Here is a 27,584-nt window from a genome sequence, read left to right as displayed (position 1 = left end):
GTGACCCGCTGGAGCCGGGGTGGGGAGCCATCTCCCCTATCCACTCCGCAGGTCGGGGAGTCCTCCCCCACTTTGTGTTTCTGCTCCTTCGGTGCCACTTTTTGGCCGTCAGAGGTGCTGAGCCCATCCCCAGCACCCATCCCCGAGCTCCAGCTGGCTTCTCAGCTGACAGCAAAAAAATAAGGGGCGGGGGGGAGTGTGTGGAAAAAAAGCTGATTTAAACCTTTTTCTGGGCTGTTGGTGGTCAGAGCAGCCAGGTTTCCATCCCATGAGCAAACCTCAGGGTTGGGCTTGTTACCCCTCGTGGTGATGGCTCACCTCCCCGCTGCCAAGCCCATCCCCGCTGCATCCGGGCGGCTGCGGGAGAGGGCTTAGGACGAAGGCAAAGCCACACGCCGGCCGGGGTTTGCGGGCAGGGGCAGTTGCTGGGCTGGAGCTCTTGCTTTCACCCCGGGGGGGAGGTCAGAAGGACGCAGGAAGGGTTTGTTTTTCGGGGTTTAACCCCTCGTAGCCACAGCACCGTGCAACATTAAATGCATCAACGCCGCACGCTGCCTGAGACGGTGGCACAGCGAGGATGCAGCTGGGGGGGGGACGACACGATGACGGCGACGACGGCGACGGCGTCTCTCACTTGGACGGGGTGTGATGGGCACGGGGACGGTGTCCTCGAGGGTGAGGAGCGGCAGCTTGCGGCTCTGCTGTTCCTTATCACATCAGCTGGTGGGAATTAATGAGCTGGGGCCGGGGGGGGAGCCGCCGCGCTCTCCCCTTTTCTTCCCTCCTCCCGGATTGGGCTGAGATCCCAATTCCTGCGGCATCCCTGTGAATTGCAGAGATGCCTGGGCTGGTGGGGAGGGGGAGCAGGGGGTGGCAGGGACCAGAGAGGGGATGGTTGGCAGGTCAGAGGGCCCACAGGGAAACGGAGATGCTTTGGTGACCTGCCTTGGGGTCTCTGGTTGGACCGTGGTGTGGCTGGCCCCCATGGGACCACGCTGAGCGGGGCTACCGGGCTGGTTTCGCCCCACGCAGGGTGCTCCCCTGCTGCCGGGCGTCCTCCCAGAGAGCCTGGCGGGCGCTGTGGCCCCGCCGGGGCACGGTGACACCCCCGGTGCAGAGCCACAGCTGGGTCCCGGGGACAGGGAAGGGACAGCCGTGATGGGGATGTGCCAGGGGCACCATCTCCCCGGCTTCTTCTCCCCCACCCGGGCTCTCAGCACCAAGCCGAGGTTGCGGGGCCAAGTTCGGGTGACGGAGACGCACCGGGGGCACCACCCCACCTCCCTCATCTGGGCTCTCAGCATCGAGCTGGGGCCGTGGGGACAAGGTTGGGGGGGACACACGTGCCTGCAGCTCTGCCGGCCGCTCCCCACCTTGACGTCTCTCCCGCTTGCTCCCGACAGGTATCCGAGTCCCCCGCCGGGACGGAGGAGCCCTGGCACACGCCGGGGGCTGGCGGGGGGCACGTGGCCCGCGTGGGGAAGGAAGCCATCGCCGTCACCCTCCATGGTGCCAGCAACCTGCCGGCCACGCGGGAGGGCCGGGTGCCGCGGCCGTACGCGGTCATGTGAGTACCCAGCAAAGGGGGGGGGGACGACGGGGACACGGCGAGATGTCACCCCGTTATTTTTGCGAGCCCCGGGGAAGGGGGGAAACCTCTTTTGCGACGTACCAGCGTCGCCTCCGTGGGATGCTCGGCACCGGCAGAGGAGCCAGGACCCCTCGCTGAGGCACGCTGGGGCGTTGGGAAGAAAGCCTTCCTAATATTGGAAGTATAAAACGATGTCAAAGAACCCACAGGGTAAGGCTGCCTGGGTTTCGGGGTGATATCACGATAAATAAAAGAGTGCTTTAATAAATAAAACAGGATGCTCGAGGTAAGGAGAACTTGGCTCCTCGTGCATTATGCATGTGCCGGGGGACTCAATTAGCCGGTCACGCTTTGCTCGGTGTTGAGCTCAGCTCGGCGCTGCTGCGGGGTGAGCCTGCGATCCCGAAGAGCCCTTCCAGGAGGCAGAGTGGCTCCGGCACCGCTTCCCTGGGAAAGGGGGGGGAGCCGGCGGCTGTCGGTGGCTTCAGAGCGTCACCCGGCTCCCTGCCGAGCTTGGGTTCTCCGGGGCGTCTCCCCGAGGCAGAGCCAGGCAGGCTGGTACCCAAGTGGATGCGTCGGTGCCGGGGGACGGGGAAACGGGGCCGGGACTCGTCCGCTGGGGGCAATCGGCAGCCGGGGCTGTGAAAGCCTGGAAACCTCTTCCTTGCGAGCGTGTAGAGCGAACTGTTGCTCGCTGGGCTTTCCCCAACGCAGAAACCCTGAGCTCTGTGGCAAAGGGGGTCCCAAGGTCCGCCGGCCGCGGCGCAGCGTGCCTTTTCTCCACGGCGCCCGGTGCCAGGACAGCCCGCAGGCTCCCCGGGCAGGAGGGAGGCGGCTCTCCATCGTGAGGGCAGCGTCCGTCGGGTTTTCGGGGCTGGCTGGCACCTACAGCCCGGCGGGGGCCGGCTGGCACGCGGGCTGTCAGCCCCCGCTGCCACCCCTCCACCACCCCCTTCCCCTCTTTCCCACCCCCCCAAGGCCAAGGACCCGCTCTCCGCCCCGACAGCCCGAGTAACTCCACCGCAGGAGTTGTCTCTATTTCCATAAACCAATTATACCCAGATAAGCTCAGGAGATTTAAACATCAATATCCTAAATGATAGCACGAGGGTAGCGTGTGATTGTTGCATCTCTCTTTACATTCTGGTGCTGCTCCATCACCGCATTGCCATGGTAACGGGGGAGTGATGGAGGGGAGGGGGGTATTAGGGATGCAGGACACATGAGGGGCCTTTTAGTAACCATAGTGAGGGAGCCAAGGCAGAAGGGAATCAGTTATTGTTTTTCAGGGCGCTTGCTTTTCGAAGGAGAGTAGTATGTCGCAGTTAAAAGGCGGGTTTTTACGGACGGGAAGGAGAAGCCGTTGGTGGATGGTGCCGGTGGGGACCCGGTGGCAGCCGGTCGTCCCCCCCCGCCCGAAGCGGCTGGGTACCACCAGCGGAGCCAACCCCAGCTCCAACCGCCGGCACCCAGAGCGTCACCCCCGCCAAAACCAGCCCCTTGTGCCTGTGCCCGGAGTCGGCACCCCGCAGCTCTCCATAGCTGTGTGCATCGCTTTCCAGCTCTCGGTGCAGAGGATCGGGGAGGGACGGGCACGGCAGGGCGAATCTGCAAGACCTCGAGCAGCAGGAGAGCCCCGTGTGGGCATCCCGATGGGCTGGGGCTCATCCCAGCCCCGGAGAGGGTGGGGGTCCTCTGGGGATGCTCCGGGGACCTGGCAGCAGCACGGCTTTGCTCCTCGTCCTCTGAACCGCGAGCAAATCCCCGCTCCCTGCTTTCAGGGGCATCCGTGGCTTTGCTCGGAGTCTTCCTTTCAGGCAGATAAGTTGCTCCTGGAGCGGCGTGGTGCCGGGATGACCTTGGCGCGCTGGAGCCAGACGTGTTCGCAATTAGCGGCACAAAGCGCCGGGCTCCGGCCAGCTTCTCCTCTCCATTGAGTACCGCGGGCGGGTGGAAGTACCTCCTCGCTTCTTCCTTTCTGCTCCTCAGCGCTGAGAGAAGAGACTCAAGGTCGCCGCTGAACGCGCCGTCTGCTCCCAGCCTGGGGGATGGGGGCTCCGACGTCCCCCCGCCCGCGGGTTTGCCCGCGCAGGCAGCGGCCCTGCTCGTGGTGCGGGTGGGATGCTCCACCCTGGAGGGGTTCGGATCTTCCTGCGAGCAAAGGCTTTTGGCCCCGCCACGTGCCCAAAAAAGAAACCAGGGGCTCAGCTGATAATCCCAGAGCCAGGGGCTGTGGGAAGCGGGACCAAGCGGGGGCTTAGGGGGGTCCCCTCCTCACCCCGGCACCCGGCTTAGGTCGTGGTGGGATGAAGACGGGCACGGGAAAATCAGGTTTCTCGAAGGAGAGGGGAAATTATAATTCTTCCTTTCTCATTCTGAGTCTTTTCAGAAACCGCTCTCACGCCTCTGTGGTTTATTTCTCCGTTTTTATTTACCCCAACCGCACCCGAGCCCCCCCAGCTCAGCGCCCAGGGGCTGCGTGCCGGGGGGGAGCGTTGCCTTCCCCAGGGCCAGACCCCGCCGCCGCCGCAGCAGTCGCACCCCGGCCGCTGGTGCCGCGAACCGCGGCCGTGCCGCGCGCGGGGTCCGCCATCCCCGAGAGCCACGCGCCCGCACCGGCCCCTCGGCCCCCGAGAAATAACTCCCCCCGCCGCGATAACGACGTACGACGCCGGGTAATGACGGGGGCCCAGAGCAGACGGTTCTCACCCTCCGCCTCCTCCCGTCCCCTCCCCAGCCCAGGTCTGGCTTCATTCGGACTCCAGGCACGTTGCTGGTGGAGCAATCCCCTACAGAGCTCATTACTGGAGAGCCGATCTGCTTCCAGCCCCTCCACCACGGTGCCAGCCCGATGCTAATTCCCACCTGCCGGAGCCGGCCGGCTCGGCTCCATCCCTGCGGGATGCAGGTGGGCTTCTCCTGTGGGGAAGGGGACACGTGGGAGACGGGAGAGGAGCACGGGGCATGGGTGCTGAGGGTCTGTCAGACCGGATTCTCCAGCAACGAGAGGGGATGGAGGTCTTGCGAGGGTGGAGCATCCTCCCGTCCGGGCTCGTACCTCCGGGATGAGCCTGCTCGGTTGGTCCCACCGCTACGCCGCAGCTGGAAGGAGCTTTATCATCTCCTTTCCCCCGGAGACGGGGTGGCAAAGTGCCACCATCTGCTCCCTGCCACCGCAGCGCTCTGCCGTAAGAGCCGCGCTGGCGCTGCTCCAGCGAGAGCATTCCTGGAGGAGCCAGCGCCGGGCACTTTGGCAGCCCAACAGCCGGAGCGACCCGTCGACGGGGCCGGGGGATTCTCGCGTCGCGTCGGCCTGATGCCGCGTCACCGTCCCCCTTCGCCCCGCGGGCGGGGATGGAGGGGACTCGAGGTCGCCACGTCACCGGGCGGTGGGACTCTGCCGTGGTCTTGGGACCCCCAGCATGATACCCAAGCGCCTCGCCGGGCAGTGGAGACCCCCTAAAAGACCTGCCAAAAGCCCCTCTGTTGGGGGGGGGGGGGGGTTATTATCATTAGCCAGGCTCATGAGTAATTGATGATCGATTGATAAAAGTGGGAGGAACAACGCCAAAACAGCCCTGATGAAGAATTACCCAGGGCCCACAGCCGTAATTATTGCTCAGCCTCGTTACGTGCCGAGTTTAATGACGGCAGTCGTTAACATTCAATCTTCTCTCTCCTTTCCCGGCAGCCGCCTCCTTGTCCCTTCGTCAATACAGCCGGATAATTAACCTCTGGGGTCTGAAATAGCCTTTCAGATAAAAGGGGCTGCAAACCCCGTCACCGCGGGCTCGGCAGGGTCCGGCAGCCAGGAGTAAAACCGGCCCTGGACCCCCAGCACAGCCCCCCCCCAGCAGGGGCAGAGCTTTGCTAAGGGGGGTGGGTGGGTGGGCGGGCTGGCCGCCGTTAGCTGCACCGAGCGGGGTCGGTGCTCATCCCTCTCCTGGGCACGGCTCTCGGCTGACATGTTCCCCTTCCTCACCCGGTAACCGGCCTCTTTTGCCTCCATTTTCCTCCCAGTAAGACCAGCAGAGGGGATGAGCGGAAACCAGAGGCGCAGGCCACCCACGCATCCTCGGTGCCCACCCACGCACCCGCCTGGGAGGAGGAGGTGACGGTGGAAATGGATGCCGAAGATGCGGGCTGGGCAGGTGAGAGCCTCAGAGGACCGTGGGGACAGGGCTGCCGGGGGACTGGGACTCATCTCAAAGGGTTAATTTGGGGCTACTGGGGAGCCCATGCTCCGAAGGACCCCCAGGAGCGCCCGGGCAGCGGGTGGCTGCGACGGGGACGAGCCGTGCCCCGAGCCCTTCGTGGCTGAGGTGGCTTCAGGGTAGGACCAGGAGGGACACATCCCCAGATAACGGTGCTGCAGGATGGGGCAAGGGACGATGCCGAGCTCCGGGCATCCTCCAAAACATCCCACGGGAATCGGCGTCGGGGTGGGGTGGGGGGTGGAGTAGCCCAAACCTTTCCCCGCTGCCATCCTGACCCCGACACCTCGTTGGACCCACATCACGATGTTCTTCCTCCCCGCGCAGGGCTGCTAAGGCTGTAATTGTAATAAAACTCATGGCATTAGGGGCTGGGATTTGATTATAATCAGCCCCTTGCACAACCAACTGTGGGAGCCAATCTTCACGTCCTACCTAATCCCGTCGGGCTCTGACCTAAAAGAAATCGAGCAGCTTTCGATGTACATCGAGCAGCAATGTCCGCCTCCCGGCCTCCCCCAGATGTTCGGAGGTGTTCATCCCCCAGATGTTCGGACCGGAGCCGGAGTTTCCAGCTGCAGCCGACACTTTTTGTCACCCAGAAATACCGTTTCCATCCTTTTCTCGCCCGGAAATAGGGCGTCCGTCGGCGGAGCCACCGGTGGTCTATCATCGGGGACGACTAAGAGAAAAGCCACTTGTCTCTCGCTCGACCCCAGAACATTTTCCCGTAATATATACGTTACATACGTCATATAAGATATAAATCAAGCATTTGCTGAAAAGCCCAGGAAAGCGTGGGCCACGCGCTCGCCTGGGCCATCTTCTTCATTCTGGGGACACGCACGACCTGTGGCATCGCCAGGTTGGCCAAGCAGGAGTTAAGGCGGGCGCCTTGGAGCAGTCATTAAGCTGGGGGAAGGGAAGCCCAACTCTTGATGGCAGCATAAAGAGAGGGCGGCTTTCCCTTCCATCAACTCCTTTTTTTTTTTTAATTTTTCTTTTTTTTCCCCCATAAAAGGCTCCTGCTCGTGCTTGTCAACTAAATTGCAGCTTTGCTTTGAATTAAGGGGAGAGCTGGGGGTGACGGTGCCCGCGGGGGTGATGCTGCCGTGCCGGGGGACACGTGCCTCTCCCCATCGCTTCGCCTGTTCTCCCCTTCCCCAAACCCCAAGGCCAGCCCCTGCTCACTCCCTTCCAGCCCTGACTCTCACCGTGGCAGACAAAGCCACCAAGGAGGCGTTGGGGACCTTCCAGGTACCGGTGCGGCACCTCCGGCCCTTCCAGCCCCACCGCTGCAGGCTGGTGCTGGTAGGTTGGGCACCTCCGTCCCTGCCGCTTATTCCCGCTTATAACTTTGATTTTCAGCCCAGAGCCGTAGCTGGGGGCAAAGGGAGCTTTGTGTAACGGCGTAATCCCGGTGGGAAAACCGAATTTGGCAAGGCGGGGAAGGTGCTCAAAGAGGCTTGTGAGCTTCCCGCGAAGTGGGAACAAGGCAGGCGTTGTGCTGGGCTTTTTTCCTTTCCCTCCGGTGGGAAAAGGTGGAGGGAAAGCGACGGGATTGCAAGCTGGGAAGTGCTTTCGCCCTCAGCATCGTCCGTTAAACAGGGGCCGCTGCACATTACTTCATGCAGGGAGGTACCCGGCCCCAGAGAGAAGCTGCTTCCCAAGCCCCTGGGTGGGAATTTCTCCATCCCAACACGTTAACAGTCCCGGGGACTCGGTTGAGAGCTCCCCTGTACCGCTGAGACCTGGCAAACTCACTCAATACTTCCCCCCCAGTCAGCCTCCCCGATGCTCTGGCTGGCAGAAAGGAGTTTCTTCTTCCCTGCACAGAGCTGGGGAGCGATTAAATATTTAAATGCAGAAGGATTTATTATATTGATCTTTTCCGGCAAGGCTCCGGGGCACAGCGAGCTTTAATTATCAGCCGGCGCTTTAGTGTCCGCGACGCGCTTGTCTGCGCGCCCAGCGCCCGCGTTGGGCGGCCTTGACCCTTCCTCCTCCCACCGTTCGCTCTCCTCCGCCAGCAGCCGAGGACGCGGGACCCCACGGGGACGGTCCTGCACGTCACCGTCACCCGCAAAGGGAGCTGCGTCCCTCGCTGCCACGGGTTGAGCTACGTGGCCTTGGAGGTGAGAGGTGGCCCTGGGGACAGGGGGTGGCACGGGGCGGGGGGTGGCGGCGTCCGGGGTGGACCAGAGCATCTCGACTCGAGGAGGATGCTGCCGCACGTCCTCTCCCGCTCCAGCAGCTCTTGATATGGATTCAGGGCAGGTTTTTCCCAGCCCTTCGTATTTGCTGACCCCTCCCCATGGACCCCTCCCCACCTCCCAGGTGCTGCTGCGGGGGCTGTCGGCCCCCCTGGCCACCCCCTCCGTGGCCCTCGTTGCCGCGGCCAGAGTTGTGAGCAATGTCCAGGAGTACAAGTGAGTGATGGCCATGCGGGGGGGGCGGGGCTGCTGGTGACGTGGGTGGGGGATCCTGGGTTTGGGACAACCCGAGCACCCCCAGCGCCGTCGCTTGGCTCGCCGGGGGCGGGCGTGGTCCCACTCGTGCCGAGTCTCCCCCTTCCCATCGCTTCCCAGGCACCGGATGGAGAAGCATCCCATCTGCTGTCCCGGCATCAGCCCCACCACCATCACCTTCCCAGACCCTCCGGCAGCAGCCTTCGGCATCGCCCCGGCCGCCAACCACGGCTGCCCGCAGGTACGAGCCCGAGCACGTCGGCAGGGACGCACGGGTCCAGCAGCATCCCTCCCGCGCGGGTACCGACGAGCATCCCTCCTTGGGCGGGCGAGCTGAGCACCCCGCGCCGGGCAAAAGCTTTAGGGGCAAAGCCACGCTTCGAGCGTCAACGCGGTCCCCGCGTCGGCCTCATCCTGCAGAAACCCCCAGGCAGCTCCTCGTTTGTGCCTTTGTCCTTCAGCTTTCCCCCTGCCCCGCTCACGCCCGCAGCTCGAGTGCTGCCTCTCGAAGGCAGAGACCTTCTCCTCCCCGGGCCTCAAGTACCGCCGGGAGAGCCGGAGACGTACATCTTCAAAATAGCTGTTGCCGGGGAAACATACGCTTTCGGCACGCGGCGTCGGCGAGCAGGAGGAGGGCCCCGCTTTTGTTGCCGAGCCCTGCCAAAAAATTGCCGGGGAGGGAGAGGCAGGGGACTGGAGGGATGCTGGGGCAGGGAGGAGGGGTGACGGGGCAGCCGAGCCAAAAGCCAGCGTGAAGCTGCCGCCCTTCAAAAACCAGAGCTGTTCCAGCCCTTCACCCCTGAAAAGCGCCAGCCGAAAGCCTGGCGAGGGCAGATGTCCAGCCGCCCCGAAAAAAATGGATCCAGCTGGTCCCCCATGCCGGCGGAGCACGCGTGTCTCCGTCGCGGTCCTTCCCTTCCCCGTGCGTTGAATTTTGATCGCCTCGGAGCCAAGCGCCCTGTATCAACACGTTTGGGGAGCCCATAAATAAAATATTACTTAGAGGAGGCCGGCCAAACGCCAAGTCGCCCACGAGGCGATGAATTATCATAAAAATCGCTAGCGTGTTTCATTCATTACAATAATTGTCGTTTTATTGCCCCCCCCCCCTCCGCCTCCCTGGGCTGTCCTGTGCCGGAGGACCCTCTGCTTTGGGTCTGCACCCCCAGCCCCACCGTGGCCACGGGGTCGGGGTACAGGCTGCCCACGCCAGCCCCCGAGCAGATATTAGGGCAGGAATTCCCCGTGCGCTTGCCCCCCGCGCTACCTTTCCCCCCGCCGCCCCTTTGCTCCGGGATCCTGCGCCCCGCGGCTGCCCTTTCCCGGCCAGCGCAGGGGTGTTTCTCGCCCCTAAGGGCCGTCGAAATCCATTTCCTTCGGGTTTCTGCGGGAAGAGACGGGCGGGAAGAAGAACCGGCGGGACCCGGGCGCCGGGCGAGCCCAAGCCGAGCCCGGGCAGCCCCTGGCACAGGCGGCGGTGCCAGCGCGGAGCCGCGGGAACCGGCACGGGGGGACGGGTGATTAAACCCGGCCATCTGGCCTGGCACACGCTGGCTCCTCCTCCTCCTCCTCCTCTTCCTCCTCCTCCTCCTCCTCTCCGTGCCCACATGGCTCTGTCTGTCTTTGCGCAGCGCCGAGGCTGCTCTCCCCGGGGGTGCGTGGAGGGGAGGGAGCTGCGTAACCCCCACCCGCTCCCTCGCCGCCCCGTCTCCTGCCTCAGTTTCCCCACCTGTAGGACGCGGTTCATTCCCGGGGAGGATGAACTCGTAACGCCTGGGAGGAATGCTCAGGGGAAGGCTGGGAGGAGGAGGAGGAGGAGGAGGAGGGAGCATTGGCTGCTCCGGTTCCAGAGGTTAATGGCTTTCCCCGAGCGAACTCCTGGGCGGGCTAATCGGATTCGATAATTCTGCCAGCCCAGCGTGTCCTCTCGCCTGTCAGCTCCCATCAGCGTCTGCAGCCAACGGCGCTTGGGTTCACCTCCAGCAGGACACCCCTCTGACGGAGGGGGTTTTTGGGTTCCCAGGTGGTTAACCCTTCCCTCCCTGGCCAGGGCTCCTGGAGACCTGGTCATCCTGGCCAGGAGCTAGCTGAGACCTGCACAGAGCATTGGGTGCTCTCCTTGGGTGCTCTCCTTGGGTGCTCTCGTTAGGCCAACAGCCCCTTGGCCAACCCAAAAGGGATGGGTTTGGACACGCTGGTGGCAACGGCAAACCCATGGGGTGGGTGGGCACCGTGCCTCCTACGGAAAGCCATGCCGTGTCTGCCTTCCAGCACCAAGCTTAAGCCTTCGTGATGTTGGTCCTCGCGAAGATAAATCTCCTTTTGGGCTCTTTCCCTTGGGGACCCCTCCAGTTTAAGCCACTTCTCTGGAGCTTCTCGCTCTCTTTTGGGGTCAGCACCCGCCAGACAGGCAGCCGTGAGGACCAGGGGATGGCCCCATCCCTTGGGAAGGCAGGAGAGATGCTGTGGGCTTGGCCACCGCCGCCTCTGCTAGTGCCAACGATGCTGCTGGGTAGCTGAGGAGGAGGAAGGCGTCTCCTTCCTCCTCCTCCTCCTCCTCGTCTCCTTTGTTGTGTTTCTCCAGGTGGCCCTGGGCAGAGGCGGTTGTTGTGCCAAGCTGTCCGCCCAGATCAGCACATCAGCTCTGACGCCCCGGCGCGGAGCCTCCATCTGTCCCGCCGAGCCGGCGGGGGACAGCCCGGCCCTGGCGAGCGCTCCTGCCGCCCCCTCCCCAGCCCCCAAAATCGGGAACGTCATCCCCCATCCCTGTCCCGGTGAGAGGAGCCGTGTGGGCTCGGGATCTCCGACAATTGGGGTCAAATTAACAATATGCTCCCGCATTTGACTTTTCCCTTCCCCGCTGAGCCTAAAGCCGCCCTATCTCGCAGCACCTCGCACGGGTCGATGCCAGGAAAAGTAACCGGAGGCAACGTTTGGTGGTTTTGGGGGAGAGTTTCCCCCCAAATTGGGCTTTCTGAGGCTGACGAAACAACCCCGTGGGCTGGGATGAAGGCTGGGCAAGGAGAGGAGCGGCTGGAGGGTGCTGAGCCGGGAGCTGCCGCAGTCCGTGCGGGTTTTCCCTAAGGACTTACAGGCACAGACCGGGCTGCCTGCTGTCAAAGCAAGCTGCATCCCTGCTAAAAATCCCACCTGATGCTGGGGAGCCCCTGACAAATTCCCAGCCGAAAGAACCAGCCCGGTGCTGAGCCAGCACTAACAGCGCTGCCCGACGCAGCCCATCGTGGAGGCGTTTTTGGGTTCTGAAGCATCCCAGCCCCGCTCTCCCCTGGCTGACAATCCCCAGGGCTGGGTAAATGCACCGCTGCGGGTCTCAGGCGTGCGTAATGCCCATTAGCATCCCCAAAACGTGAGCCGAGGGAGACACCCCCCCCCCTTTCTCCTCCTCCCGCCCTCCCCGACAAAACAGAAACGTGCTGATGCAGAAAAACCGATCGGCGTCTCGTCCCCGCTGGGCGATGCCGGCCGAGGGGATGGAGCAACAGCATTAAAAAGGAGCCGCCGTCGATAATTCCTGGGTGTTGAGGTCGACCTTCGGCTCGCAGCTCCGGGGTTAAACGTGTCGCCCGCTTGCTCGAGAGCTGTCGGGCAACCCGGAGCTGGCGCTTGGGAAAGGCTTTCGGGGCCCGTCTATCGTCGCAAAACCCTTTCCCAAGCGCGCGATCCAGGTCTCCCGACGGATATCTTTTGGTCTCTCACCCCGCACTCAGCGCAGCTGATCCTCCAGCCTCTTCCCATTGTGTTTTTAAGCACCCAGTAGTTCGGGGCCGTGCGCCGTTTTCCTCCTCTGGCTCCGTGAGGGGGGAAGATGCTGGCAGGAGAGAAGCATTCAAGCTCAAAAGACCCAGTGAAAACCAGTTCAAGCAACTGGGATTCGGGATTGCTTTTGAGCCGGGGATGGGATGCAGCTGCACAGGTTGCGCTTCTCTTTACCCCTTCCTCCCCCTCCTATCTCTCTGCTTCTTTATCTCTAGAGAGAGAAGGTGCCTATATGATAATTTTCCCGTTGTCTCCTAAGATGTCCCCACCAGCCAGGCCCCCAGAGCAGCCAACCTGGAACGCCTCCTTCCTCTTCCAAGGCCGAGACGTGGCCACCATCTTCTCCGAAGACACCGCCCTGGCTATCGAATATTATCCGTACAAAGCCAGTGACTCCGGGGATGCCACCGAGGGATGCTTTCCCTCACCCCCGGGTTTGGTCCCGGGCTGCCGTGCCCTCCGCTGGTTTGTTCTCCTCCCTTCCCCAGTGTGGGATGCTCCGGGCACCCTCGTTCCCATGGGATACTCGGTGCTGCCCCTCACCAGCCGCCTTTTCCGGGAGCTGGCGGCGCAGAGCGGCGGGATGCGCCTGGACGGCCTCGCCGTGCGGGTGAGCCGGGGGGCTGCGGCGTGACGCGGGGCAGGGTGGCAGGGTGATGGGACCTATAGGCGATGGGACCTATGGGCGATGGGACCTATGGGTGATGGGACCTATGGCTTGCTGGCGTGCTGGGAGGGATCGCCACCTCTGGGAGCTCCCGAGCATCCCGCGGGGTCCCTGCTCCGAGCCGTAGCCCTGGACCCCCGGATGGCATCCGGGTGACGCCAAAGCCACCAAGAGCCCTGGTAGGAGCCCAGAGGCCAGCGCGGGGCTGTGACCCTTCCTCTGCCTCCCCAGGGCACCGACCTCAAAACCGCGTCTGGGGCCGTCCCGACCGTGGGGCTCTGCCTGCGGCTCCTTCGATCGGAGGTGAGATGCCGGGGCCGGCGGAGCCCGGGGCCGGGAGGGACGGGGCCGGGGGTGGCCCTCTCTCCAGACCTCGCAGGCGGGGATCAGCTGGGCTGGAGCTGGGTTTTATCCCTCGTGCCTCTTGTCTCAGGCTTCTGGACGGCACTGCCGGGCAGCTGGAAAAAGCGGCGGCGTTCTTACCCTCGCGCGTCCATCGCTTTCCCGGGGCCTTTGGCACGTGCTCGTATTCCCGGGAAATCCCAGCGGCAGGCAGGGTGGCAGGCAGGGCACGGGCAGGGATTTTGGGAGGGAGCGTTCGCCATCTGCGTGCGGAGAAGGGGCCAGGCTGGTTAACCACGGTGACAAATGTCCAGCTGTCTTCATCCTTCAGCATTTGCGGTCCCCGGGGATGTCACAGCGGGGAGCGAATTCGGCTGCTTTTCCCAGGGAGGAGGGCACCTCGCTTGCCCCCGGCTCCAGGACCGGCCCTTGGGCAGGGCAGGATGTGGCCGTGAGCCCGATCGATCTAATTACTGCAGTCAGCAGCTTCTGCTCCCATCTGCAAAAAAAAAAAAAAAAAAAAAGAAAAAAAAAAAAAAATCCATAAAGTGAATTTGGGACAGGGCTGGGTGCTGCGCCGGCGCCTGCATCCCCCTCCCCGAGCCCGGGGCCGGCTGGTGGGGATCTTTGGAGCGATTGCCCAGGGGGGTCAGCAAAAAGGGGTCTGCGTGTGATGAATTATTCACATGGGTGTCACTAAGTGCAGAATTAATCCTTTTGCTTCCAGCTGGCTGCTGCACTAAATTATCACTCGCAGTCATGCGGGAAAATGCTGCGGAATTCATTTAGCTGATTATTGTTTTGATCTGGGAGCTGTAATTTTTTTTTTTTTTTCCCCTCCTCTTCCCCAACCCCTTTCCCCCCCGCTCCGGCCCTGCCTTTCTTAATATATGTAAGAGCTGGGAGTGGAAGCAAAAAACAGGAGAGCCAGAGCCGGCCCCGGGCTCCGCGGCCGGTCGATTCCTCCGGCGGCAGCCCACGCAGACGGACCCGGAGCGAGCTGCTGCTGAGCGGGGCGAGGGCAGGCTCGGCTCCTCCCGGCTTTGCTGAGGCCCTTGTTTCTCGCCTGGAAATCAGGATTTTCTGAGGAAGATGCCCCAGCCGGCTGGCCGTGATCCCCCGCACCCCGAAACGGCAGCCCGGTGGGCAGGGGAGGCGCGGCCGCGGTTGCAGAGACCCCCCCTCTCCCTCTTTGGGCAGCCCCAGCCTTCACGGGATGCTTGGAGGCTGGATTTCCAAGTCCTCAGCTCATGGATTAGTCCTGAGCTTGGCTTCGGGGCGGCAAGAAGTGGCCAAACGGGGGCCAAGAGGCGAAGGCGGTCGATGCAGGAGCTGAACGGAGCCGGCGGGTTCGTACCAGGCTTGTCCCTGGGGCGCGAGGACCCCCAGCGTCCCTACCCGTCCCCGGGGTGCACGGAGCCCCGGCCCCGCTGCCCGTCCTGCCCCGTGCTCCCTCGCCCCGCTCTCCCCAGCCAGACGGCGAAGGAGAACGGCCTCACCGAGCTCGTCTTGTTGCTTTTCTTAACCTTCTTTTTTTTTTTTTTAATTAATTTATTTTAGTGTAGAGAGCTGAAAATGCATAACCTAGATTGGCTGGGCTTTTTATAACGAACAGCAGCTAAATAAACCCTGGGCCATCTGTACTCCCCGGCGCAACCGGAGCTGGGTGTAAATCCCGGCTGCTCCGTGGCCTCCGCCGGGATTTCACCGACTCCTACCAGGGGTCTGGATGCTCCCGGGCTTGGTTTGGGGTGCTCGCATCCCCCCTCCGCGCTGGGAAAAAGTCCTCAGTGCCAGGGTTTTCTCGGGATAAGGGGCTCCCCGGAAATAGGATTCACTCCCCGGTATTTCCGCAGGGACTCAAAACACCGCTACGTGTGTAATAGCCACAGGGAAAGGGTTTGGAGCAGCTGCTTTATTAAAAGCCGAGAGCCCCGGCACCAGGGATGAGCAAACAGGAGTCGTGTTATCCCAGGGAAAGGGCAGCGCTGGGCTGCAGCCACCCCCCACCCCCCCCGCCCCCGGTAAAGGCACCGAGACCCCCGGGTTCGCCCCCACCCAACCCTTCACCCCCCTGCGCTCTCTCTTCGGCGCCCGAACGAGAACAAAAGCCTTTGATCGTCTCAGGGAGACAAAGAAATCAAAGACTTCAGCAAAACGCTGGCGTTTTAGCAAATTAACGGCTGTCGCTGGAAAATTCATCCGTCTCCGTACCGGCTTGCGGCTCAGGGCAGGGCTCCTGTTTTCCCTGCGTTCGCCTTTTCCCACCCCAAATTCGGTGTCTTGCCCAGGAGAAGATGAGTTTGACCACGCCAGTGAAAAATCCATGTGCGGGGTCAGCAGGATGCGGTCCCCGATGTGCCCGGGGGACGCTGAGCCCCGTCCAAGAGGCTGGAAAATACACACCGGAGGCATCTTTATTCCTAAGGGATTTATTCATCGCCCCTGTTTATTAACCAGCCCCGTGTTACACTTCGTTTTGGCCCGACCCCGCTTTGCTCAGCCCGTTATCTCGGCACTTGAGACCTTCGGTCACCTCAAGTCTCTGCCACCCACTTTGCTGAGCACCCTTGGTCATGTCACCTGAGAAGGGGCCTGGGGATGCGCCGGCACGTTGGTGATGGCCTCTGGAAAAAAGGGAAAAGCTAGGCAAGGAAAAAAAAAAAAAATCAACAGGCTGGCTATATCATTGCTTAAACAGCCTTAATTTATGTAATTGCTGCCATTTAAAACCAGAAGCAGATCGGTGCCTGGCGTCAATTGTCACAGCGCCGGGGTGTAAATTGTCCCGGTGCCAGCCTGGCAATCAAACCCCTTTCGGGCTGGCAAAAATATGGCTTCACAATTGGTTGGGAAGGGGGGAATCGCCATGTGTTTCCCATTATTCCAGCCTGTCTGGCCAGGTTTGTCCTCCGCGAGCACCCAGCTTGGGTTTTTATCCCCAAACCGCATCGCGGGGTGACGCAGAAGGTGGCGAAAGGCTCGTTTCGGGGCGGGGGTGGGCATCGCCCTTTCCTGCTGAGCGTCTTCTCCTGCTGAGCTGGCACAACCCAACTGCCGGCAGCCGCGCTCCTGCTCGCCAGCTCTTGATTGACACCTGCCCATCAAACACATCACCCATTCCTCTCATCGCGCGGCGGGTTACAAAGAGGAGTTACGGCAGCGCTGCCGGCCGGGGCCGTCGTTAGCCGGGATGAGCCAAGCCAGCGAGGACCCCAAAACCAAAAAAAATCAGGGAATGTCTTTGTTAAGGAGAATTTGTTGGTTTTCCCGTCCCCTGGGCCCGGGGGAGCGTTTCAGGGCAGCGCTAATTGAATTAAGAGCACGTGCGCTGCGGCGAGCAACTCTCCGGCGGGCGATGGTGGCGGGGCCGGGCCGGCCAGCGCGGCGGCACGGCGGGCGGCAGCTGCGCGCCGGCTCCGGTAATTGCAGGCAGAGCCTAAACTGTTGCATTTTGCATGACGGCGGTCCCCGGGGAGGGGGAGAGCGGCGGGGCGGGGGGCACCTGCAGCCCGGCTTTGACGCCGGCGGAGCTCGGTTGAGGTCGAGGGCCGGGCGGCGTAACGAAACGCGGCGGCGCAGGGGACGGCGATGCTGGCGGTGTTAATGAGGCAGCGACGGGGAAGGGCACGGGGACGCCTCCGGACAACCTCCTCGTCCCCGCTGCTGCGGGAGGGGAGGGGGGGGATGCTCGCTGCCCTCGTTAGCTGCGCTAACGAGGCGAGGCCGAGCGCGGGCACGGAGCGATACCCAGCGAGGGCCACTTCGCCGCTGCCCGCAGCCGATTTGGAGAGGGCACCCGGCCTGAGCGCTGGGCCGGCGAAGCCAAGGGAGGTGGGGGAGAGCCGAGGATTCGCCGGGTCGCGGTCGCCGGCTCTCGGGCGGTGAAATAGGTGGGTCACCCCGTCACCCAAACCTGCCCCGGGACGGCCAGGACGGGGCGAGGGTCCCCGTCCGTGACCCTGCCGTGGCAGGCGGCAGCGGGGAGCGCGCGGACTCCGTCGTTTATTCCATTAGGTCCGACTTCCCCCGCTAACCGGATTAGGGGGAGTCTATAAAAGCCAGGCTGGCGGAAGGAGAGCGGGGCGCGGAGCCGGGAGCGGGAAATGAGGGGCAGGGAAATCGCATTACTGCTGCCGGCAGCGTCTGGCAGGGGTCTGGCAGGGGCTGCCGGGTGTGCCGGAGGTGCCTTTTCCTGGCGCTGCTATTTCCACCAGCGCAGGCTCCAGTGCGAAGGGCTGCCTCCTCCTCCTCCTCCTCCTCGCCTTCTCGGTCCAGCGCTGGTTCCCCGGGGTCCCCTCCCTGTCCCGAGCTCCCCTCGCACCGTGCAAAGACGAGACGAGTGGGGCCAACCCACAGCTCGTTCCCATCACGCCGGTCCCGGTGGCACACTGGGGACGTGGACGGCGGCGGGGGGGGGACAGGGGACCGTGCAGCTCAGCCCGGGTGCCCCCTCCTCGCCCCCATCACCGCGTCCGTCCGTCCGTCCTCCAGCCCATTGCCTCCCCCTTCCCAGAGACCGGCGGCGTTCCTGACCCCGACGGGCAGCGATGCCCTGCCCAGCCTGGCCCCCGCCACCGCCGGCATCCTCGAGAGGGGCGAAGAGCTGCGGGCAGCCCCCGTGCGCCCATTTTATTGCCAGGTAAGGACCCACGGGAGCAGCCAGCGATGCCAGCGCCCTGCCCGCTGCGTCGCCCCGCCAGCCTCCACGAAGGCACGCGCCCCGCCTCGCAACGGTGAAAAACCGGCACAAATCCCAAATTTTAACCTCTCTTCCAACTTATGTGCTGCTGGGAGCGGTGGGTTTTATCCGTAGCCTGGTTGTACCAATAATTTCTTGTGTTGTGCCCGTGGAGGAGATTTTCCATCAGTGCCGGCCTCCCCGGTACCCATCTGTTTTGGGGGGGCACAGAGGTTTCAGGGGGGATCCCTGGTCCCCAGCTCTTTCGGGGTGGCACAGGGGCTTCAAGGCGGGGGGACAGCATCCCATTCCCTTGCTGGGGGCAGCGCTCGCCGGAGCAGCCTGGATGCACCAGCTCAATCCCAAATCCATTTAGCAAATTCTCTCCTATTACCGCTGCATTATGTTGGAGACCCCAGGCACTTCCAGCTCATACCTTTCAGCTCCAGGAAAAAAAAAAGAAAAAAAGAAAAAAAAAAAAAAGGCAAAAAGGCAGCTGCTCTCCTCCTCCAGCCCTTTGTATGGATAAATGGAGCCCTTGGATGAATTCAAACCCAGCCCTCATGGTCCTAATATCTTTCTGTACTTTAAGCCATCTGGCTTTAAAAATAACAGGTCGTTAAACCTCAATTCCGCTTATTAAATAGGTGGGAGGGAGGAGGTGGAGGGGTCCCTGTGCTGCCCAAAAGCCCAGCTCTTTCCCCACCGGCGGTTGGCCAAACCCCACCTTCAACCCAATCTCTCGCCCTGCGATTCAGGCTGCGAAGCAGGAAGAAAATTAGCCATAAAATAACAACCATAAAAATACAGAAAAGCTATTTTTCTTTTTTTCCTCCAGCTGTTTTAATTCCTCCAATCCACTGAGCTTTATTGCTTCCTTTTCCGTGGCCGCGGCGGCTGCTTTACGCCCAGCCTAATCGAAACCCGTAATGGGGCGTGCGGAGGCGGGTACCGCGGCACAGCCGTGAGGCTGCGAGGTCCAAAATTGATGGACCGAATTGCCCCGGGGCTCCAGAGAAGCCCCAGCACCCTTCAGACCCGCACAGGATCCGGCCCTGGCATCCCTACCCGGGCTGTGCGATGCGTTTTCACCCCCGGCTTTGCCTCAACTCCGGCTCGCTGTATCCTCACGCGAGCATCCCTGCGTCGGTAAAGCGAGGGAGGGGAGGAAGCGGTCTCAAGGATGCTTCCAGCACCCGATTTTAAAGCCTGAACGGGGCAATGGGAAGCCAGGAAGGGCTTGCACAAGTCCTGGACACCCCTCCCTGGGTAACTTCTTTTTTTTTCTGGCTAAAAATGCTAGAAAGTGTCGCTGGTAGGATTATTCCCCCCCCCCCCAACCTTTGACAGCCGTTTTTCTTTCTGTTGCTTTTTTCTTCCTCCTGAAGGGCGAATTATTTTCACTCCGCTTGCGTTGCAAGGCGGGGGATTTGCTCGGAAATCTCCTGACAGCCGCGGGAATCAGGGCTGACACCCTACCAAGGGAGCATGGGTGCGGGAGGGAGCGGGACACGACAGCCCCCACCAGCAGCGGGGTCTTGGGGGGGGGTCTGGAGGGGGTCTGGGGGGGAAGCACTCGGCTGATCACAGCCCTGTCACTTCTTCCCACTCGTCTCCGGCTGATCAAACCCGGATCCCCATCCCTACCCTGCGGCTTGTTGAGGTCCTGCTCCGGATCTGCTCGTTAACCCCTTCATTAAAAAATGGAGGGGGGCCCGGGGGGGGGAGGGGGAGCGAGGAGAACAAAGCGATGAGGAACATTACCGGGGTTGGGGTAACCCTGTCCTGGTCCCACAGAGGCAGAAAAGCCGGTGTGCTGGTTTGTGCTGGGATATTAGACACGCCCCCCCCCCCCCCAGCAAGGGGTAGACCCCCTTGGCTTACCAAGGTTTGGGGCTGCTTTCTGCTGGACGAGCTTTCTGACCTTAGGCTGAGCTTTACGCTGGGCTCAGCCTAACCGTGTTTTCCTACCCTTCTGCCCTCTCGCTGAATAGATTTGCGCCTCTCTTACCAGCCGATGAATAATTTACAAGAAGCACTTAACGATTAGGGGGGCGTTTTCTCCAATCTCTTCAAACATTTGCTGCTTCTCCTTCAAGCCTTTCTTTCCCCGCTCCCATCACCCGTATTTCTCTGACCTGTCGACGCTGGGAGTTTTTAAAAGCCAAAGGGCCTCTTGTGGGAGAAGTAAATGTCCTTTTTTATTTTATTTTTTTTTTCCTCCTTTGCTGGCATTTTCTTCCCAGCACTGCGGGTGTCCCATCAGCTCCGTCGCATAAAATGAGAGGCCAGATGTGCAGATTGTCCCCCTCCAAAAAACACACAGCGTGGCGCGGTAGAACAGGCAGCAGTGGTGGGAACAGGATTCCTTGCTTACCAGCAGCACTGGGGCCCCTTTGCTGCACCCATTTCCAGCTGCTGGGTGACAGATGGGGGCTCCTGCCCCTGCTGAGGAGGGGTCTTCTGCCTCGGAGGGCTGGGAGGGGACCCCCAGCGTGGTATGGCACTGCTGAGAGGGTGCTGCGAGGGGGAAAGGTGCTGCGAGGGGAGAGGGGGATGAGAAGGATGAGGATGCTGCAAGGGGAGAGGGTGCTGCAGGGAGTGAAGGTGTTGCAAGGGATGAAGATGCTGCAGGGGATGAAGATGCTGTAAAGGGGTGAAGATGCTGTTAAGGGATGAAGGTGCTGCAAGGGATGAAGGTGCTGTAAAGGAATGAAGATGCTGTAAGGGGATGAAGATGGTGGAAGGGGATGAAGATGCTGTAAAGGGATGAAGATGCCGTAAAGGGGTGAAGATGCTGCAGGGGATGAAGGTGTTGCAAGGGATGAAGGTGCTGCAAGGGATGAAGGTGCTGTAAAGGAATGAAGATGCTGTAAGGGGATGAAGATGGTGGAAGGGGATGAAGATGGTGGAAGGGGATGAAGATGCTGTAAAGGGACGAAGATGCCATAAAGGGGTGAAGATGCTGCAGGGGATGAAGATGCTGCAGGGGATGAAGGTGTTGCAAGGGATGAAGGTGCTGCAGGAGAAGATGAAGATGCTGTAAAGGGATGAAGATGCTGTTAAGGGGTGAAGATGCTGCAGGGGATGAAGATGCTGCAGGAGATGAAGATGCTGCAGGGGATGAAGATGCTGCAGGGGATGAAGATGCTGCAGGAGATGAAGATGCTGTAAAGGGTTGAAGATGCTGTTAAGGGGTGAAGATGCTGCAGGGGATGAAGGTGCTGCAGGAGATGAAGATGCTGCAGGGGATGAAGATGCTGCGGGAGACGAAGATGCTGCAGGGGATGAAGGCGCCGAGCGGCCGAGGGCGCAGCGGCCCCGCTCCCCCCGCGCCCCCGCCGCCGCCGGCCCGGTGCGGGGCTGCAGCCCCATCTAGCGTCAGCTCCCGCCCCGCCGAGCCCCGGGAAAGCTCCGCCTGGCTCTGCAATCCAGCGGAACCCAGGGTTCCCGGAGAGAAGGACAGACAGGGATTTCCTTTCTCTGTTATTTTTAAGCTGCCAAAATCCGGCAGCGGCTGCCGGCGGGCTCCGGTTTGGTACCCAGGGCTGGGAGAGGCCGGGATGCGGGCTGGAGCGGTCGCAAGGTCGGGATGAGGATGCTCCGCTCCTCCCCGGCCCCAACTGAGGCTCAGTTACGTTCACCCGTGAGCTGGACACCCGTGGGTGCCCAAGCACCCACAGGCACCAGACCCAGTGCCTTTCGGGCCGGTGGGTTTCCGTTACGTGGGATTAAGCCAATTAATAAAAGAGGCCCATAAATCAGCTAATGTGACCCCAGATAATATTTATGCCCGTCTTATTTCTCAAGGAAATTAAGGAGTCAGCAATTTTCTTCCCCTTTTATTTAATTAGCTTTTCACCCTGCTGATGACGAGCCCGGTGCTGAGGGCGGGTCCCTCGGTGTCCCCCTCCGCGTGACGCCAGGGCACGGATGGGGTGACCCGCATCCGCCAGTCGCAAGGTGGGGAGAGGCTCTTGATGGGATTTAAAAAGCCACCCAGCCACCCCAAACCCAACTGCGATAGCCCCGGTGCCCGCTTCCAACCCGCCCGGGCTGGGGGAGAGGAAAAGCAGCTGGAAATGCTCTTTTCTTAGGGGCAAGACAGGGTGAGGTGGGGTGGCGAGGAGGGGGACAGAGGGACGCGCCTTTTGCGGGGCAGCGGAGGGTGCTGGAGGGGCAGGGACCCACCGGCAGAGGGGTGGGGGAGGCTGGGAGCGGGTTGAGGGGTGTTGGAAGCGGTCTGAGTGCCGCAGCTACGTTGCATGAGGGGTTTTTCGGTGATCCAGGCTCTGGGCAAGGGTGGGAAATGGGTTGGGCTTGGTGGGTTTTGCATGTGGTTCTCTTGCCTGGGTCTGGGTTGGTGGGGGGACGGACTGGGGAACCCAGCAGCGAGCCAGATTAGGGCAAAAAGAGAAAAGCAGCTCCAAAAATACCGCTTTTTGTACGTTTGGGGGTGCGTGCATTGGCACGTGTGTGCCCTTGTGTGTCCTGCTCCACCCCAGCCCCAGCAGCACTGCTAAACCCTTGGTTAACATAGCACAAAAGGGCTCATCCGTCCTCGTTTAGTGACTTCTCAGCCTTCCCCCGTGCTAATTAAGGAAGAATGGGGCCCGACGGCCACGGGGGAGACGCTCGGGGTGGTGGGTGCTCAGGGCAGCGGGTGCTGGACGGCGCTGGGCGCTCTCGGCGCGGTGGCTTCGGGGCGTTGATGGATTTATGCTCGCTGCCGAAATGCAAGGGGCGTTTTAGCAGCAAATCGAGTCGGGACGTAAGCGAACGGACGGCCGTTTTCGGGCGAGAAAGCGCCTGCCAGCCCAAGCTCAAGGGATGCTTGGGCTTTATCCCTCTGCAGCCCCTTATTTTTCAAAGCTAAGGGATTAAAATAGGCTTTGAGGGCACTTAAAAAGTGTGGGGCTGGGGGAGAGTGTGTTTAACTCGGGTCCCGTGCGCCGATTTTAGAAGGTAGGCTTGGAAAACAGACCCTCCGAGTGCTGCCAAGTCGCCCACTGGTCCTGGGCTTTTCGGTGGTATTTCTCCACTCCTTCACACCCCCGGCTGCTGGAAACGTGTTTATCTTAAAACACAGATGAGGGCGTTTTCCTAGGAGGGGAAAAAAACCCCACAAAGGACCAGCGGGAAGCCAGGGTAACAATCGGAACCCGTTTCCCTCATTTTTTGATCTCAGGAGGGGGATTTTTTGAGGTCCGGCCCCAGGTGAGCGGCGGTACCGGGGGATGCCCCGACCCGCGCTGGGAGGACAGATCCAGCCCAGGAGTCTCTCGCCTCCCTTTCCCCCTGGTCACCATCACCTGGGGACATCACTCTGGCTGGCCCCATCCCTCCCAAAAGCAGCCTTGTGCAGCGAGCTGGGGGAAAAACCTTTTTTTTCAGGAGCCAGGAGCTGACTCAGCTGGAGTTTGCTCTCAAAAGTCACCCCACCTCTTCTTAGCTGCCTTTTTTTTTTTTCCCCCCCCTTCTTTTTCTTTGAGCAAAATAAACCACCAGCGACTCACAGAGGAATCGCAGCTCCCGCTGGTGCCACGACCGTTTTCGTAAGCCTTATCTTGAAGAAGCAGGCGGGCGGGTGGGCAGCTCGAGGAGCGGTCGTCTCCACACTGAGCGTCTTGCCTCGCCAAGTTACCCGGTGTAATCCAGAGGCTTTTATTTCCTCGTTCGACACGATATCAGCAGCCGGCAGCTGGGCCCGGAGCCCGGAGAGCGATGGTAATCGCCCGCCCTAAAAATTATTGTCCTGGCTGGGAAGGGAGCAGAAGATGTGGTGTCTCTATTAAACCCAACTGGGCTCAGATTAAGCGCTTTGCAATGCAATCCAATTAACTCCTAAATTGAATTGTAATGCTCCGGCTAATATACCCCCTCCCAGCAGACATCCCCCCGGCCCCCAACTAGTCCTGATGCGTGGGAAGGGAGTTCAGCCTCGGTTTAATCAGATAAAACCAGGTTTATTTGCTGCCTTTCGGCGGCTGGTGCATCCTGCCAAGGTGCGCGGGGACGCGGTCAGGCTAAAAATCTCCGTATTTCCCCCCGGGGACCTGCAAATCCCCCGGGGGTTGGGGTTCCCCGTGGGAAACGCTTTGATTTTGGAAGCAGAGAGGGGGAAAAACCCACCCATACGTCCACTGAGGGGGGGGTTCGAGTACCGGTGTGTCCCCGGGGAGGGGCTGTGGGGGCATCGGGGACCTGACGTCCCCCCCAGCCCCACCCAGCACCCGTGTCCCGAGGGGACGGGTAAGGTTGCTGAGGGCATCGGGCAAAGCAAACGAAGGCGCCGTTATCTCCTGATGGTTTCGTGAGCTCTTGTTGTAGAAAAGGGGGAAAATGGGATTTTTTTCCCTCTGATCCTCCTAAGCTGCTGCAGCAATTTTGTTTTTTTTTTTCCTCAGATATGTAAATGCGAGCTTATCCCATCTTCATAACAATTAAGGAATTGGGCTTAATACTCATCCAGGGACGTGTTAGCTGTTGAGCTGGAGGGAGATTGTGTTGCACAAGAGGCTGGTGCGCTGCCAGGGGCTCACATACCTCCTGTGCTCACAAGTAAAACGAGTTGGCCCATCCTCAGCCTCTCTCCGGGGTGCACCGCTGTCCTCTCCCCGGCCAGGGACAGGGTCAGGCCATGCCATACGGATGCAGCGTCCTCTGGCACAGCCTATTTTGGGCCTTTTTTTGGACCCAGGGGCTCCCCACCTGCCTCCCGTGGAGGCTTACTGCCAGCTCCCCCTCCTTGCTTTGCTCCGTGCTGCTCCTTCTCCCGCCTGGAGATGAATCGATTCAAGCTAATCGGATACATCAAAGTGTCTGGGAGCAATCTGTTAAATAAATAAAAAAAAAAAACTTCCAAACGTGGCCTAAGCAAAGAGGGGAAGGAAGGGGGTGGCTCGTCGGGGCGGATGAAAGGCTCTAAAGGCAGGGGAAGCTTCAGAGGCTTGGAAACGATGGAGGGGAAGGAAGGGGGGGGGGGAAATAATTAAAAAATAAATAGCGAGTGCCAGGAGTTTCAAAGCTTCCATCATTTCAGACGTGGATTCCCAGCCTTTCATCCCGGACCCCTGCGGGAAGGAGAGAGGCGGCTGTCTCCGGGTGGATTTGAGACAGGAGGTGCAGGGGAAAACGGGCTCAAATCCCCTTAACCCTGCCCCCCGTCTCCGCAGGCAGCGCCGGGGTGATGCTGCCTGCCAGGAGCGGGAGCTGGGACAAGTGCAGGCAGCAAGACGGGCTGGGATTAACGGCTGAGGGTGGTTTTCCAGCCTCTGCAGGTGTTGTCTGGAGCCCAGAAAAGAGCCGTGGCAGCGAAAGCAGCTGCCCAGCCCGGGCGAGCCGAGCGCAGTCCCGTGCATTATTGATGGAGCAGATAATTGCGCGCTTCCCACCGGCTCTTTGATGAAAAATTGATGGCACGGGACGAGGTTAGCCAGAGGTTCCATCGACCGACTCCGGCCCCTTTGTTTCTTAAACAAACGCCGAAGGAGAGGTGGATGCGGGGTGCCGCAGCGGGTGGGAGGCAGAGCCGAAGCCCGATGCCACCCGCCGTCCCCAAGACGCGGGTCCTCAGAAGTTCGCTGAGCATTTGAGGCACCGCGGGAGCGCGCTGGGAGGGTGGAGAGAGCGTTTCCGTGCACCCGAGGCGTGGGAATGAGGTGCCGTCACCGCCAGAGCCACCCCGCCGTCCCGGCACCCGGCGGCGGCTGCCACCGAGCCGCCGCCGCGGGGCTGCGCCGCTGGCAGCAGGAGATAAGGCAACGGCGGCCGAAACCGGGCTGGGGATGGGGAGGGCAGAGCCAGCTGCCTGTACCTGCCTGCACCTGCCTGCACCTGCAACGCACCCGTCTGGGCGCAGCCGGGTGATTTCGGGTGCCGAGCTGCTGCGGGGAGGGGTTGCTAACAGGAGGGCTGTGTTGTAGCAACAGCCGCCGGCGTGCCAGGCTGCCGGGAGCCCTAAATCCCTTTGCCAGCCGCAAGAGCCTGGGAAAAAGAGCTTTTTCTCATGCTACAACCCCCCGGCATCGCCCCGAGTCCGCCGGCCGGCAGCTCGGGTGGCGGCGAGGGGACGGGGGTGGAAGAGCTGCCGGAGGGCTGGCTGCCGGCGGCGGGGTGCCGGCGGGACCGGGGCACCCCCAGCGCGGGGATGACGCTGTACTACAGACCCTTCTCCTCCACCGTGAGTGTCAGGGGGTGGGGATGGGGACGTCACCCTGTCGCTGGTGTCACCGGTGGGAGCTGAGGACTCAGAGGTCCCTGTTACGGTTGGGGTTGCTTCTGGTCGTAGCCAAATTTCCTCCGGGGCCAGCCATGCGATGATGCCCAAAGCCGGGCATTTCCAAATGTCCCCATCCCCAGGAGAAGGTCTTCCAGTCCCGTGGCCACGCCACGTTGCATCCAAGCCCCAAAGGGGGATGCTGGAAGCGTCACAACCAGCCGTGCCAGCGGCTTCTGGGGCAGGGCTGGATCCTGACCCCAAAGCAGAGGCGTTTTGCTCCGGGCGAAAGCCAGGAGAGCTGCTCCCGGCTGCGGGGAAGGGGCTGAAGGAGCCTGCTGCTCCTCTCGGAGGGCTTTCCCCAGCCTGCTCCTCATCCTCATCCTCCGCTCTGATCTCTCCTGCCAGCTCCACCGAGACGATGCGTCCCTCCCGGCGGCTGACGCCGTGGCCAGCGTCCTGCCCCGAAAGCAGCCGCTCCCGCGCGGGACGGGAACGCCGTCGGAGGAGCGGGGGTATGGGGGCCCGGCCGGTTTTGCAGCCCCCTCCTGGCTCCTTCCTCTCATCCTCCTCAGGGTGGTTTCCTCCTTCCTCCGTTCTCCCCAGCACCTCCTGCCCCACCCCTGCCGATTTTCCTCCTCCTCATCCTCTCGCCAGGCTCCCACGCTCCCTGCATCCCCACCCCAACCAGCCTTGCCCCCTTGGCACCCCGAACAGGCTCCTGTCTCCTACGGAGGGTTCCCCGGCCAAGGCTCTGCCGGCGCCGGGCTCCGCCGGGAGCAGCTGGCCAAGGGTGTCCCCCCTCTCTCGGCTCCGCAGGTCCCAGGAGGTGACGGGGGGCCCGCGGGAGCCGGTGAGTGCCGGGGACGCCGGAGGAGAGGGGGACACTGGGGGCACCGGGGGGTGGGCAGTGGTGTCACCGAGACGAGTCCTGGCTGCCGTGGGGAACCGAATCCTGCGCTGCTGGTGAGCGAAGGTCTTGGGAGGGGGGTCAGCCCCTGAGTCTGGTCAGAGGGGGCTTTATCTCGGGCATGAACCGAGTCCTGGATGAAAGAGCTCTCGGGCAGATGGGGAGGAAGGAGCCGAGGCTCCGGCTGCACCCGCTCCCCCCTTTTCCCCCTTCCCAAGGCTGCGTGATGCTGCCGCACCCCCTCGCCGTGCCCTGTTCCCCCCCCCAGCTGCTGGCCAAGGCCAGCCCCAAGGCCGGGAGCGGGGGGCCGGGGGAGCTGGAGGCACGCGGTTCCCCCCGGCCAAGGTCCCTGCCACCGGGATCCTTCCCGCAGCCCAGCGCGGCATGAGGGGATTCGGGAGGGTCAGCCGGAGCCGTGGCAGGGCTCTGCCTGCAAAGATGCGAACCCTCGGGGAAATATTTCCCCCAGCCACATGGGTGCTAAACCCCCCCCGGCTCATCTGTGTAAAACATTAATCCTTCCATTACATCCTCCCTTCATTTAAAGACCCGCAAAGCCCCGTGCAAGGCTCAGAGCTTGAGGTCGACCCCCAGCTCCAACGCTGCTCCACCCCACGTCCTTGGGGGAGTTGTTTTTCCCCCAAGGGGGTGGCAGGAGGAGATGGGGAAATGGGGGGGGGGAGGAAGTCTGTTGGGTGGAGGAAGAGGTGGGTGGG

At 61.8% G+C, this 27,584-nt stretch overlaps 1 protein-coding gene across 1 annotated transcript in view; it reads left to right on the top strand.

Moving 5' to 3' along the window:
* The window catches only part of CCDC33 (coiled-coil domain containing 33), a gene marked incomplete at its 3' end in the record, with an annotated part of 38,398 nt that overhangs the window by 9,017 nt on the left and 1,797 nt on the right, over window positions 1–27,584 (top strand). The window contains 13 exon segments of the mRNA XM_082005090.1: window positions 1,404–1,567; window positions 5,612–5,742; window positions 7,007–7,116; window positions 7,839–7,940; window positions 8,143–8,234; window positions 8,394–8,514; window positions 12,310–12,439; window positions 12,539–12,660; window positions 12,949–13,020; window positions 17,576–17,701; window positions 26,367–26,473; window positions 26,778–26,924; window positions 27,087–27,270. Coding sequence (XP_081861216.1) covers window positions 1,404–1,567; window positions 5,612–5,742; window positions 7,007–7,116; window positions 7,839–7,940; window positions 8,143–8,234; window positions 8,394–8,514; window positions 12,310–12,439; window positions 12,539–12,660; window positions 12,949–13,020; window positions 17,576–17,701; window positions 26,367–26,473; window positions 26,778–26,924; window positions 27,087–27,270 — 1,608 coding nt within the window.

The sequence above is a fragment of the Phaethon aethereus genome (genome assembly GCF_964289735.1).
Source record: "Phaethon aethereus genome assembly, chromosome: 12".
NCBI lineage: Eukaryota > Metazoa > Chordata > Aves > Phaethontiformes > Phaethontidae > Phaethon > Phaethon aethereus.
This window is presented reverse-complemented; position numbering and strand designations above follow the sequence as displayed.